Source organism: Hyperoodon ampullatus (assembly GCF_949752795.1).
Source record: "Hyperoodon ampullatus genome assembly, chromosome: 3".
Classification (NCBI taxonomy): domain Eukaryota; kingdom Metazoa; phylum Chordata; class Mammalia; order Artiodactyla; family Ziphiidae; genus Hyperoodon; species Hyperoodon ampullatus.
Genome location: NC_136916.1, coordinates 55138128 through 55151475, shown reverse-complemented (window position 1 = coordinate 55151475; position 13348 = coordinate 55138128). Strand labels below are relative to the sequence as shown.

At 42.7% G+C, this 13348-nt stretch overlaps 1 protein-coding gene across 1 annotated transcript in view; it reads left to right on the top strand.

The window, feature by feature from the left end:
• Positions 1–6858: 6858 nt before the first annotated feature.
• SPG21 (SPG21 abhydrolase domain containing, maspardin) overlaps positions 6859–13348 on the top strand; it is a 40463-nt gene continuing 33973 nt past the window's right edge. Inside the window, exons 1-2 of the mRNA XM_079699693.1 lie at positions 6859–6972; positions 10897–10983. Coding sequence (XP_079555819.1) covers positions 10921–10983 — 63 coding nt within the window. The 5' untranslated portion in view covers positions 6859–6972; positions 10897–10920. The remainder of the gene's footprint in view (positions 6973–10896; positions 10984–13348) is intronic.

The window sequence follows — 13348 nt, the reverse complement described above, 5'->3', positions numbered from 1 at the left end:
TATATAGAGATGGCTTGGAGAACGCTAACAGTGAATCATGGAAGAGAAACAAATGGCATGTTAAACACAGGGAAAAAAGAGCTGTGTTTTAAAGAAACTGGAAGAATTGATAGAAATGGAGCAGAACAATGGAGGTGAGTCTGGAAGACCAGATCATGGAGGGCTTGAAGACCATGAGGATTTGGACCTTTGTCTTGTAGTGCAATAGACAATCAAGGAAGTGACATGACTACAGATTTGCATTTTGGTAAGTTAACTCTGGTGGTGGGGTGGAAGGTAGATTGGAGGTAAAACCTGGGGCAGGGAGGTTAGAAACATGAAGATATGAACTATGGCAGCAGTTAATGGGGGTGGGGGAAATGGTTTAAAAGATTTTGCTGTGGAAGTAAGAACTTGAGTTATCAGTTGGGTATTATATTCTTATGGAGAGTTTTGGCTTCACCAGTGATTAGCTCTTTGATCTCTAACAAGTTACTAAACATCACTGAACTTTAGTTTCCTCATATGTGAAATGGGGCTGAAGATAAAAAACAGCACTCCCAAAATAGTTTTGAGAATCAATGACTGTGTGAAAGTGCCTTTTTGTTGTTGTTTTTCAGTTGTGTATTGAGCACTCGCCCCCCTCTCCAGGCACTAAGCTCATGTTATGGAATTCAGAGAGGACGAGAGTCAGTGTCCCCTGGGAGCTTACTGGTGATTTCTGCAGGGAATCTCGGGAGGTACCCACTCAGACATTGCCACAGGGAGTGGGGAACCTTAGTGAGGGCCCAGATTTCTGCTATAAGTTCTCCTCTCTTACTACATGGTGGTAAATGGTCTCAGGTCTGCCTCCCTGCATTCTTGGTGGAGCCTATCTGATTGTTTAGCCTATTACCTTTGCCCTTGCTGGGCAGAATCTTTTTGCCAGACCACCCCTAGCCCTTGGCCAGACAGTGAGTCAAGGCCTGCCCCAGTCCAGTGATGCCACCTGCATAACCAGTTCAGCCTAATGCCAAGTAGGGGGCTGTGGGTGAGGCTGTGTGAGCTGGAAAGGGAAGCTGGTCATCATGACTGACATGGTTGGTACACTTAGGACAACATGAAATACCGTTTATACATATGAAATCTTGAGGCACGAGTGCAAGGCCCATCTCATAGAGGGCAGTTTCCCATCCAGGGAGCCTCAAGCCCATCATGGTACTGGAGGACAAACACCAGGTTTAGAATGCCATCTCTATGTTAACAGCCCATTCTTTGAAAAATTAAATGGTGCACATCCCAGATAGGCCTCAGGAAATGAGATGACCCACTCTTTCAGGCCCCCTGTAGAGACCACAACCCAGTATGACTGAGCAGTTTCTCACCTGAACCAGACTCACCTGGAGTACTTGTTTAAAATGTAGATTCCTGGGCCCTACTCCAGTGCTTGAATCAGAATCTCTGGATATGGGAATCTGCATTTGATCACACTCAACAAATAATTTGTATGTTAGAGCAGTAACAGCTTTAACCAGCAAGAGGTACACATGGGGCCACATGTTGGGCCTTAGGTCTGGGGTCCTCCTAGAAAGGAGGACTGAAAGCACTCTGGCTGAAAGGATGGATTTGCAAACACATTGCCTCCTTGTGCAAGATGCTTCTATTTTGATTCTTGTCATTGCTGAAAAAACATCAGACTCAAAACAGTTCAGTTACTCATGGCTAGTTGGGTGACCCAGGACAAATTTAAAAAATTTTTAATTCTGGGAATTCCCTGGTGGTCCAGTCGTTAGGACTCCGTGCTTCCACTGCAGGGGGCACAGGTTCAATCCCTGCTTGAGGAACTAAGATCCCGTATGCTGTGTGGGGTGCAACCAAAAAAAATTTTTTTAAATTCTGATTTCTCAGTTTAAAAACAAGGGTAGAATGTAAAAACATTCTATCTTGCAGAATAGAAATACATATAGAATATGCCCAGGGAAGCACATGGCAAACAGTAGACAATAAATGGTAGCTATTTTTGTCACCACAGTCTAACACTGCTATGCCTTCTTTGGGCCTGCAACAATATTTCCTCCTCTGGATGGCAGCAGCAACTTGCTGAGATGCCTTTAGACTAACAGGAGGAAAAGAATTTTAGAGCGGGAAAGGCTCAATGATTTAGTACTCAAAATTTCAGTTTGGAGATGATGAAACAGGGGTCCAGCAAGAGCTAGCTAGTGACAATATTAGAACCCAAAGACTACTGTAGATTTTGTTTAAAAAGGATTTTATTCTTGGTTTGATTTGAGGGACAAAAGAAATGTACCTGAGCATAAAATTGAGCTCTTGAAAAAGCCTGCTGAGAGAATGTTTATTGCTTTTAAACGTTGTGTTAAAGGAAGTACAACCTATTTTCACCATTTTTCTTTATATTTATCAAACAATTTCAAGGTAAAGAGATATGATTTTGAGAGGTAGAGTCTTAGATTCAAATGGCATGAGCCCTGCCACTGACCTTAAGCTGAGGCTGATTACACACCCTCTCTGAATCTGTTTCCTTATCTATGAAATGAAAATTGTTACCTGCTTTGCAAGGATTCTCATGAGGAATAAAAATAGTATATGTAATGTACCTAGCACAGTGCCTGGAACACAGCAGGTTCTCGATACCATTATTATTAGCCAACATTTATTGATTGCTAGTCTCGTTGCTAAGGACTCGACCTGAACTATCTCATTTTATATTTACAGTAACCCTATGAGTCAGGTAATGTTATTGATCCTCATTTTTCCAGACTGTTAGATAGCTAATAAGTGGTAGAGCTAGAATTCACACTCCAGTAGTCTGACACCAGTCTGTGGGCCTAACCACTTTGGTACCCTACCTCTATTGCAAATGTTTTTATCCTTGATCAAGGAATTTAATATATTAGGCTTTTGTGCTCAGAAATGTAGAAGTAGGAGCACATGTTAATTAAGTGCCCATCATATGCATGCACTAGGCTAGACAATTTCAAAAAGATTTTCCTATTTTAGTTACTATTTAGTCACTGTCTTTATTACCTCTAAGAATTCATAAAGTTTTCTAGAACCCTACAGATAGAAGCTGCTTTATTTTGTAGTATAATAGTGCAGCTCTTGTTTCCCAGGATTTTTTAATTGCAGCTCTTTTTCCGGAAGGTTATCGCATTGTTATTTATGGAAGAAACATTAATGAGATGCTAGGTTGGCAGATGATACAAAAGATGTGGTACCTTTGCTTAGGAACTTTTATTTTACCAAGTTAATAATGGTCAGACATTAACTTATCGAAGAAGTCAAAATACTGTTTCCATAAGCAGGCATTTTTGTGTGCAGGATACTTTTTTTTTTTTTTTTTTTTTCGCGGTACGCGGGCCTCTCGCTGTTGTGGCCTCTCCCGTTGCGGAGCACAGGCTCCGGACGCGCAGGCTCAGAGGCCATGGCTCACGGGCCCAGCCGCTCCGCGGCATGTGGGATCCTCCCGGACCGGGGCACAAACCCGCGTCCCCTGCATCGGCAGGCGGACTCTCAACCACTGCTCCACCAGGGAAGCCCCAGGATACTTTTTTTTTTTTAATATTTATTTTATTTGTCTATTTATTTGGTTGCACCAGGTCTTAGTTGTGGCAGGCGGGCTCCTTAGTTGCAACTCACTGGCCAGGCTACTTTTTTTTTAAAGTTTGACTGGAAGGGAGTGATGGTGGGGGGATTATCAGAGAAGAGCAGCTTTGAGGAAAGGCTGTTGTAAAGATTCTGTAATATAGCTCTCATAAGTACATAGAATCTAAAATCTTAGAATTGGAAAGAACTTAGAGATCATTTAGTCTAACTTTGGACTCATTTTACAGAAAAGAAAACCACACCTAGAGAGAGGAAATGTCTTGCCCAAGGATAGAACTCAGGTTTCTTAACTCCCGAATGATAATAAATTATTAATTATAAATAACTGTATATAACTTGTTTGATAGGACCTTTAGGTAGCAAACTATAGAATAGTCATGTCGGTATCTTTCTTGGGCAGTTTTAGAATCCCCACTCTGTGTCTGATCCCTATAATCCAGTATAGTATGTGTATGTCACAGACTGGGTCGGGCAATGAGGAAACAGCATTCATTTTCAATCTTGGTTCTTAGCATAATTTGATATATAACACTGCAGTCGATTGTACCCTGGAAAGCTTAAAAGGATGGTAATTCAAGAATTGGTATTAGTGTGAAAAACTAAGTGTTTTGCTCCTCTTTTACTTTTTCACACATGGTTCCTGGGAGCAAAATAGGGGAAATTCACTCTGAGTGGAGGGAAGAGCATACACAAATGCCTAGAGGTTTGAGACCTCATAGGGTGTAATGGGCCCTATGTCAGACCTGCTGTAGCCCATACACTTTGGACTTTAGCTTGAAGGCAATGGGGAGCTATTGAAGGATTTAGCAGGTTTACAGCAGCATTTAAAGCATGAATATAGTTGCTTTTAAGTAATTTTATGTCATACAATAACATATGGATACATGCTTATATAAATTCAAATACTAAATCTAAAGCCAGCTTCTCCTTCAACACCCCTTCTATTCCCAGTTTCCCCTACTCTGTTTGGTATGGTTTCCCAGTAACCACTACTCTGTTTGGTATGTATATGTGCATAAGAGAGATATCTAGGATTATTTTGCACATGTGTTTTTTTTGTTTGTTTTTGTTTTTTTTTTTGCGGTACGTGGGCCTCTCACTGTTGTGGCCTCTCCCGCTGCGGAGCACACGCTCCGGACGCGCAGGCTCAGCGGCCATGGCTCATGGGCCCAGCCGCTCCGCAGCACGTGGGATCTTCCCAGACCGGGGCACGAACGCGTGTCCCCTGCATCGGCAGGTGGACTCTCAACCACTGCGCCACCAGGGAAACCCTGCACATGTGTTTTAAAACAAATATTATCCTGTCAAAAGATAAATTTGAGGAAAAGAGCTTGGGTTTGGGCAATTTTGAGAACCAGCTGGCCACCTGTTTACTTTGCTCGGTGTTCACAGAGTATTTTGTGAACATTCCAGTTTGTAAAGTGAGATTCTCACACAGGGACTGGTGCTGTGGGAACCATCTAGCAGACCCCAACCATGACAGCTGCGAACCCTCCCAGCCATATCCACCAGGTCTGCCTGCACCGTGGCCTGCCGTGGGTTAAAAGTTTGCGTCCTGCAGTTGTGCAATTACAGGACAGCTGGAATTCACAGATACTAAATGTTTCTTGTTCAGATTAGGGAATGGACAATGTGCTTGCTATGTGTTCTGGACCAACTGAAGATCCAAACATGACCATGGATTCCTTTTCTAAGGGAAACAAAACATTCATTATTTTGGGTTTGATCTTTTAATAAAAGTATACATATAACAAAACATATCTACATAGTGAAATAGTTTTCCATTATCAACAGTCAAGTTAAAAATTATTATTACCAAACTAACAGAATAAGGACTTCTAATACATTTGGGCACATCCATAGTTCATGTCTCTTCAGGGCTGATACTCAAGTGAGGTCTGGGAGTGTGGGATATAGGAATACAGCCTTAGGATACAAGCAGATAGATTTCTTTATTTGCTAATTAGTTCATTCAGTACACATTTAGTACTTATTATGAACCAGGTCATAATAGCTCAGGCACTGGTTAAATCACTCTGTTCACTTTGCTCTAAATTAAAGCTCCCAGCCCACTGGGGGAGACAGATAAACAATGTAATGAGTACCCATAATGGATTTTACATAAATACAACCAGTGATTTGCCAGGTATTCCATTCATTAAACCTCTCCAAGTTTTTTAGAAAAAGTCTCAAAGTTAAAAATCTTTCACAAAAACATTCCCTGTATAGCACCTATGTGGTGCTTATAATAGAAGACCATTTTCTGTTACTGATTCAAAATTCTGAAAAGGTGATTGGGGGGAAAAAAGGCGGATATGTTACTGTGCTCTTGGGAAATTCGTCTGGGATTTGTCCAAGTTCTAGACTGGGAACCAAGGCTCCTGAGCAGGAGGGCAGAGGTCATGACTTAGGATGCAGTTTACTTGGATTCTCCCCTGACCTTAATCCCCAAAACAGTTGCCAGGGTAAAGGCAAAGGCCTTTAATAGGGTACAGGTTTTCCCTAACACAGATTAGGGAGAGGCATTTTCAGCAGGATCTTGTTGAAGGATCACTAAAAGACTTCCAACAAGGAGATTTACATGTTATTCAACCTTTTCATATCTCCAAATATTTTACTGAAAAGGAGAGTCGTGACCTCTGCAACATCTTAAGAAAAATGATTATAAATAGATTAATATTCTCTATTCCTTTAAGGGAAAGTGATGAAGGAGCTGGAGGCTCAGTGGGAGCTGTTCCCGGAAATCCCCAGGACCTCAGCACAAGTCTGGGAAGGGAGGTGGGGGCGTTACAGTGGAGGATTAGGGAGGGCGTCTGTAGTTGTGCCAAAGGAAAAAAATCTTGCCAAGAAAAGAGAGTATACAAAGCCCTGTTCGTCAAAGCCTGTAACCCAAAGGGATCCCCTCAAAGCTTTACACGGCGGAGAGAAAAGGTCGGCATCTGCTTCCTCCAAGAGGGCGCGAACTGCTGGTGGAGGCAGATTTCAAGGGTCAGGCGCCCCTTTTTTCCAGTCCCACGACCTCTCCCTAGGTACTCACGTCACATGGGTGACCTAGAACTGACCCAGAGGCTCCTCGGACCTCCTCCCCGCGCCCGCCGCCACCAGCAGAGCGGATGCCGACTCCGCACCCGGCAGGATGTACAATAGAGGGCCGAAGTCTCACCCTGTGGTCCAACTCGCCCCGTCGCCATGGTGACCGCCGGAGTCACGCAGCTCCACCCCTTCCTCGAGGCGTGGCCCCGCCCCTCCGAACCCGGAAACGCGAGGCTCGAGCCAGCTGCGCGTAAGATTCGGGAGGAGGGAGGGCGGTGGCCGAGGCTCGCTTGGCTGCGCTCCCCGCCCCTCGGAGGCCGGCCCTCCAGCGCGCCCCAAGGTCCACAGCGCTTGCGGGTACTGAGCGCTCAAGCCGCCGGCCCCGACCCGGGCCCAGCAGCTTCCCAGGCCCGCACCCCTAGTGGAGGGAAGAGCCGCCTTGGGGAGGAGGGAAAGGGACCTGGGGGCGGCCACGGCAGGTGAGGGGTGGGCGAGGCCCTGGGAAGCGGGGGATGTGGGTGTGTGACGCGTTTGTGGCTGCAGGTGAGTATGGTTTGTAGTGTGCGCGGCTGCCTCTGTCGGTGTGACTTTGTGAGTGTGGCCCTGAGTGGGTCGGTTCATGTGACCATGCACGTGATTGCATGTCCCTGTGTGTGTCTGAGGTCGAGTCTGAGTTCATGGGGGTGATTGGTGTGCCTGTGCCCCTGCCTTTGTGTAGCTGTCATCAGTGGGACTGGGAGAAGGTGGAGATCTGTGTGTGGGTCGCCTGGGGTGGGCAGTGGGGCGCTTGACCTGGGCATACGACTGTAATACCATTTGGGGGCTACAGTGCTGCAGCCCAGGAACATGTTTGTCCTGTAAACTTTTAAGAACTCTGAGCAGACTAGTTATTTTGGAGATTGCATCTCAGCCTGAAAGTGATAAATGCCTTTGTCATTGCTGAGTACGGGCCAGGTGTGAGGCTTGTGAAGGAGGCATGAGGAAAGTAGCAGGGCTAGGCTGTCTCACTTTTCCTAGGGAGTCATAAGTTCTGCATTTATGCTGCTTCTTTGTCTCCACCTACAATGTTCCAGCTCCTGTTGGCACAAAGCTTCAAGAGACTGAGGGGTGATAGAATAGCTGTGTGCAAATTTCCAAAAGCTTTTATACTAAGACAAAGTACAAGATGAGGTGTCACCGTCGAAATGTCAGGTAGTCAGCTTTTCCTCCCATGAGGTTTAGAAGATAATGGAATAAGTTTCTGAAGAAAAGAGGGGTAAATCTTCCCCTGAGGAAACCTAAAAAAAAGAATAGCTCTGTACTGGTGTGGTGAGGTATGGAGGCTTGCATTAAAAAGCCAATGGCATTGCCCAGAGACTCTCAGGTTCTAATATTTCGTTATTGCTGGTGTTAATAATAATCACAGATTGTCCATACGAAGATCATATGATTAAGATAAAGGATAAGAAAACATCTGACTAGTTAAACTGGTTAGATGACTTAAACATTTGTAAAGGCAATTTCACTGACTCTAAATTGGCAGGGTCTGTTGAAACCCTGAGGGATAAGTGGACTGTAAACTGGCTGGTTCTGCTGAAACCTTGAGGGATAAGTGCACGTAATTCTTGGTGCACACTCGCAACTAGCAGTTTAATTGTCGAGCAGTACAAGGGCCAGAGAGGCCCCGGTGTCCAGAGCACTCCCTGAGGAGGGGTTTCCTTAGGCAGGATTAAGGCAAAATTCCTGCAGCCCTTTTCCCAGCAACATGAGCAGGTGCTTTTGTTTTTGTGAAGAATTGTGAGAGATCAAATCAGCATTGAGTTCGTGGTCCACATTCTTTCTTATTTAATACTGACCAGTTGAGTTACAGTCTCAGTGAACCTTTTTTTTTTTTTTTTGCCCTATGCAGAATGTTCCCCTTGTGACTTGGAAAAGTATTCCCCTGAAGTGGATGAAAGAGAGCTGGGAGAACAAACTTCCTTTTCATACCACTCACAGCTGCTTTCCCTTTGCAGCAGTTTTTTTTTTTTTTTTTTTTTTCACTTAAACGTCAGTTGGTCAGATGCAACATTTGGTATCTATCTTAGCTTTCATGTACTGCCAAACTAGCACAAGTGTTAAAATCACTTGCCTCTACAAAAATCTAGTTACAGTTGGGTGGAATCTCTCCATCCAGCAAGATTAGTTATAAAATAATATTGGGTGGTAGTGGATAATACTGAGGACTGTGGTGAGGAACATCTTTCTACTTACTGCTGAGGGAAGAAGTGGATGACAGTGATTGTGTGTGCCTGTGAATGATGTGTGTATGTGTATTTGTATGGTAGTTTGGTTTGTAGATTGCAACTGATTCAAACTATGAATACTTTATTTTATCCCAAGTTTGGTGAATCTAGAAGCATACTTTCTAGCTTTAATTAGCTAAAGTGTTTTATAAATCTGTTGAGTAGGGTTTTTTTCTAAACATGTTTTTGATGTTTCCTCCTGTAGAATAGTGATTGTTTATAGTATTGCAATACTAGAAAATGTCTCCATTAGGCAATATTTAGATGATATAGAAATATTTCAAGTCTGTCCAGGTAGAAAATATTCTGGAATTAACTATATGGGCTAGTTGCTTTCAATTAAAAGCAGTGACCAGCTTAGAGAAAGGCTGTAGTTCAAATGGCTTCAATTTTTAACATTAATATTTGTTAAGAGAAAATGAAAATGCAAAGAATGATTTTCTTTATTTCAGTATGAATAAGAACTACATCTGTGCACACTGATTTTCAGCATAAGACTGGCTGATAATTTTCTTGATATTTTAGAGCCACTTAAGATTTTAATAAACTTCTAAGTACCATCCTAGCCTCGAGAGAAGAGACCATTATTACAGTGTCAAGGTTGTAAACCTGGTTTAATATTGGATGTCTACATTTACCATCTCCTTGGGGTTCAGTTTAGTAACCCCCAAGGTTAGAGGTAGCAGTTGAGATTGCTCAGTGCCCTGTGTTCTTGAGGGAGAAGATTTGGAGGGCCAAGGAGGAAGATTCGTTGGTTTTAGAATCCCCAGCTCCTGACCAGTCCAGAGAAACCCCTCTAAAATGGCAGTTCAGAGTCATCGCAGGAGTTAAGTCCTAGGGTCTCAAACTCATCCTAGCCCTGCTAGGAAAATCCAGGCTTGTGCTGGGGTAGAGGACATGATGCAAACAAGCATTTGAATCCTTCCATACTGATGGGTGGAAGTTCTTCATTGGGCAATAAGAATCTGCAACAAGGAACTATAATTTTCAGGTTCCTGTTACAACACAACACAGATCCCTGAGCAAAGAGGGGTAGCCTTTAAGTTGAAGATGCCCAGCTAATGGAAAGCTCGTAGGTACCTGGGTTAAAAGGGACTCCAGGATTGCCTAGTTTGGCCTGCTTAGGATGTAGTCATTTATTTAGTCAACAGATAATGCCTGCTGTGTACCAAGCACTGTTCTATGCTTTGGAGAGAGAGTGGTGAAATAGTCACAGATGAGAAAACAGCCCAAAAAGGGTCAGTGACTTTTCCAACTATAAAAGCTGGAAATCACTAATCTCACAACAGAAGACCACACATTTTTTCTAAAGGCACATGTTTTGTTTTGTTGCTAGTTATTGTGCCTTCAGGTCTATTCTGGTATCTTATCATAGATCTTTCAGAGTACATTATATCACTTTTAACCACATCCATATGAACAGCAAGTTTTCCTGTATTTTGCATTAAAAACTATGTGTGAGTTTCTGAAGCTATGTTCCCCTAGAGTGAGATTTATGGCATTTTATGAATTTGTGAGGAAGCAGGCTTACATTAACTCTTTTTTCTAGTATGGACTGTTCTCTAGAACTTTATCAGACAGGAATATCTTTATTAACATAGATTCTTAAGATCTTGTCAAAAGATAGGTTATGCTACTGCATTTGGAATCATTTAACTAGGACAGACAGTCAGGTGTCAGAAAAGGCTGTCCTGGGTCTGGTCCTGGTTTTGCAATAGCCATGGGATCTTGGGTAAGTCATTAAAATTTTCTAGACCAGATTCTTCTTCTGGGGGAATTAAGAGGGTTGGAATAATTCTCTCTCAGGGCCCTTCCTGCTCCATGATTATAGGTTTTCACCAAATTGTTTTCTGTAGTTTAAGTATATGCCGACAAGCATATAGCATATAGCTTGAAATAGCCCATTTCCTCAGTTTTATCCTTTAAAGTATTGTTGGTAGAGCTAGACCAGACTCTACGTTTAGTGCTGATGTAAACATGAATTCTTGACATGAAACATCACATGCTTTTATTTCAGGGTTAACCTCCATTTCAGCTGATCATGGGAGAGATTAAAGTCTCTCCTGATTATAACTGGTTTAGAAGTACAGTCCCCCTTAAAAAGGTATGTATGGTTTTACTACACCTCTTATTTACAAAATCTTGTAATTGTTTTTATCTGTGATTTAGATGTTATGTCTTAGTATTGTTTGAGAGTAAAGGTTATTGCCAAGTATTGTGACTGGGTTGCAGAGCCTAAAGTTCACCCCTTCCCTGTCAAGTACATTCAACTTTTGAGACTCATTCAAGAGTAAAAGTGAGAATAACTGTACTCATTATTTTATAATTGGTTTTACATATTCAAGCAAGCAGGAATATGTGTACTCCTCTGTATAGTTTAGTAGAAAGCTTACAGCAACTGCAACTGTACCGTAAGTGCAGTTAGATTCTATTAGAAAGCATTTTCCTGTTCCTCAGATTTAAGATTTACAGTGAGTCACATTATAGGTCCTCTGTTTGCCATGATATATACTCATTCTGCCATAGTCATCTTTTGGAAACTTTATATGCCTGGGATGTCTAGAAATGCTAAACACTTATATTGAAGTTTGTTGACTCTGAGTCCCAATTTAATCCCAAATGTTTGGGGATCACACTAGACAAAAGTTGTGTCAGAATAAAATCTTTGCTGATCCCCTTGCAGAAATATTAGAGTACTATGATATGAAGAACATCTATGTCTCTGTTGTAATTATTTTGTCAGGATATATAGCTGTGGAAGTATCATGCAAGTTTGAATTGATAACAGAATTACACTTCATATAGAAATTTGAGATACAGTCTCCAAGTATAGACAGAATACCTGCTATATACCTGGCACTGTTGTAGGAAGTCCCAAAATATCTTATTTAATTCTTTCAACAGTTTAACAAAGTGGATAGTGGTGTGCCCACTTAGCAGATGGGAAAACTGAGGTTCATGGAGGTTAACATGTTAAAGTCACACAGTCTAGTCGAGTTTAAATTAAAATCAAATTAATCTGCCTTCAAAGCCAGAACTGAGCTTCCCTGGTGGCACAGCGGTTAAGAATCCGCCTGCCAATGCAGGGGACACGGGTTCGATCCCTGGTCCAGGAAGATCCCACATGCTGCTGAGCAACTAAGCCTGTGCGCCGCAACTACTGAGCCTGCGTGCCACAACTACTAAGGCCCGTGCGCCTAGAGCCCATGCTCCACCACAAGAGAAGCCACGGCAATGAGAAGCCTGCGCACCACAATAAAGAGTAGCCCCCGCTCTCCGCAACTAGAAAAAGCCCGCAGTCAGCAACAAAGACCCAGCACAGCCAAAAATTAATTAACTTCTTTAAAAAAAGAAAAAATTCCTTAAAAAAAAAAAAAAGCCAGAACTAATTGGCAGCTTACCAAAGGGAATCCGCCTTTCTTCTTGCTACCCCAGGAACTACTGCCCATTGCTAGGAGAATTGCCCCCAGAGCCCCTCTGCCTTGTCCCATCCCCTCAAGTAATTCATGTGAGCTCCTCTCCATGGACTCACTCAGCAAGCTGATCACCAGACCCAAAACAACACAAACTTATCTAAATATTCTTGGAAGTAGTAGTTTCATTGATGTAATTTTCTCCTTTGGTCAGTTTGGCCCACAAGACATGAAAAGTTTGCTTGAAATTTCATAGTGCTAGATTTTCATTTCAGAGATCTGAATATCTTATCTCATATGAATTTTATTACTATAAGGTTGGAATTTACCGCATACCACTATCAGAGGTTACTGAGATTTTTTTTTTTACTACAATCAGAGCAAAAAGAAACAGGAAAAGCAAAAATGTGAGTGGCAAATACAAAGGGCAAAAACATAATCATGAGATATACTGTCACCCGGGGAATTCCAGAAGGTGTTGGTTAGGGCCCTCTGGGCGTTTCCTTGCCCTGGTTGTCTGCTCCCAGTGATGCCGGTGACCCCGGTTAGTGTGCCGCCACCCACATTGACACCATGGTCCCCACAGCACTGCCAGTTAGGAGCTCTCAGAAAATAGAACCTTGAACTTTTTAATGTAAAAAGGATAAGTGTTGATTTGCATTGGCAAAAGTTCAAGCAGTTAATGTACTTTTCCAACTACCAAAAAGTCAGCCAAAGAGAACAAAAATTAAACTATCATGCAGTGCATACTGTAGCTAACACTCTTGACACTGTTGAACACTCAATATCTGCCAAACTCTGTGCTAAACACCTGATTTGTCTCAGCTCATGTAATGCCCATCTGTTTCCCTTTTTGGGTCAAGAGCCACTAAATCAGGAAGGTTTCTGATGACCTTCTTCCTTCTTACCCCCTTTTCCCCAAAAAGCCAGTTTTTCCCTGAGCCCATTCCCCACACTGACTAAATGGTTTGAAACATTTTCTGGGGACAGTGACGCCTATACCTGCCTTGTCCCTCCTCTCTAGCAGAGGTCTCCCCTTCAGAGGCTTGGTCTAGA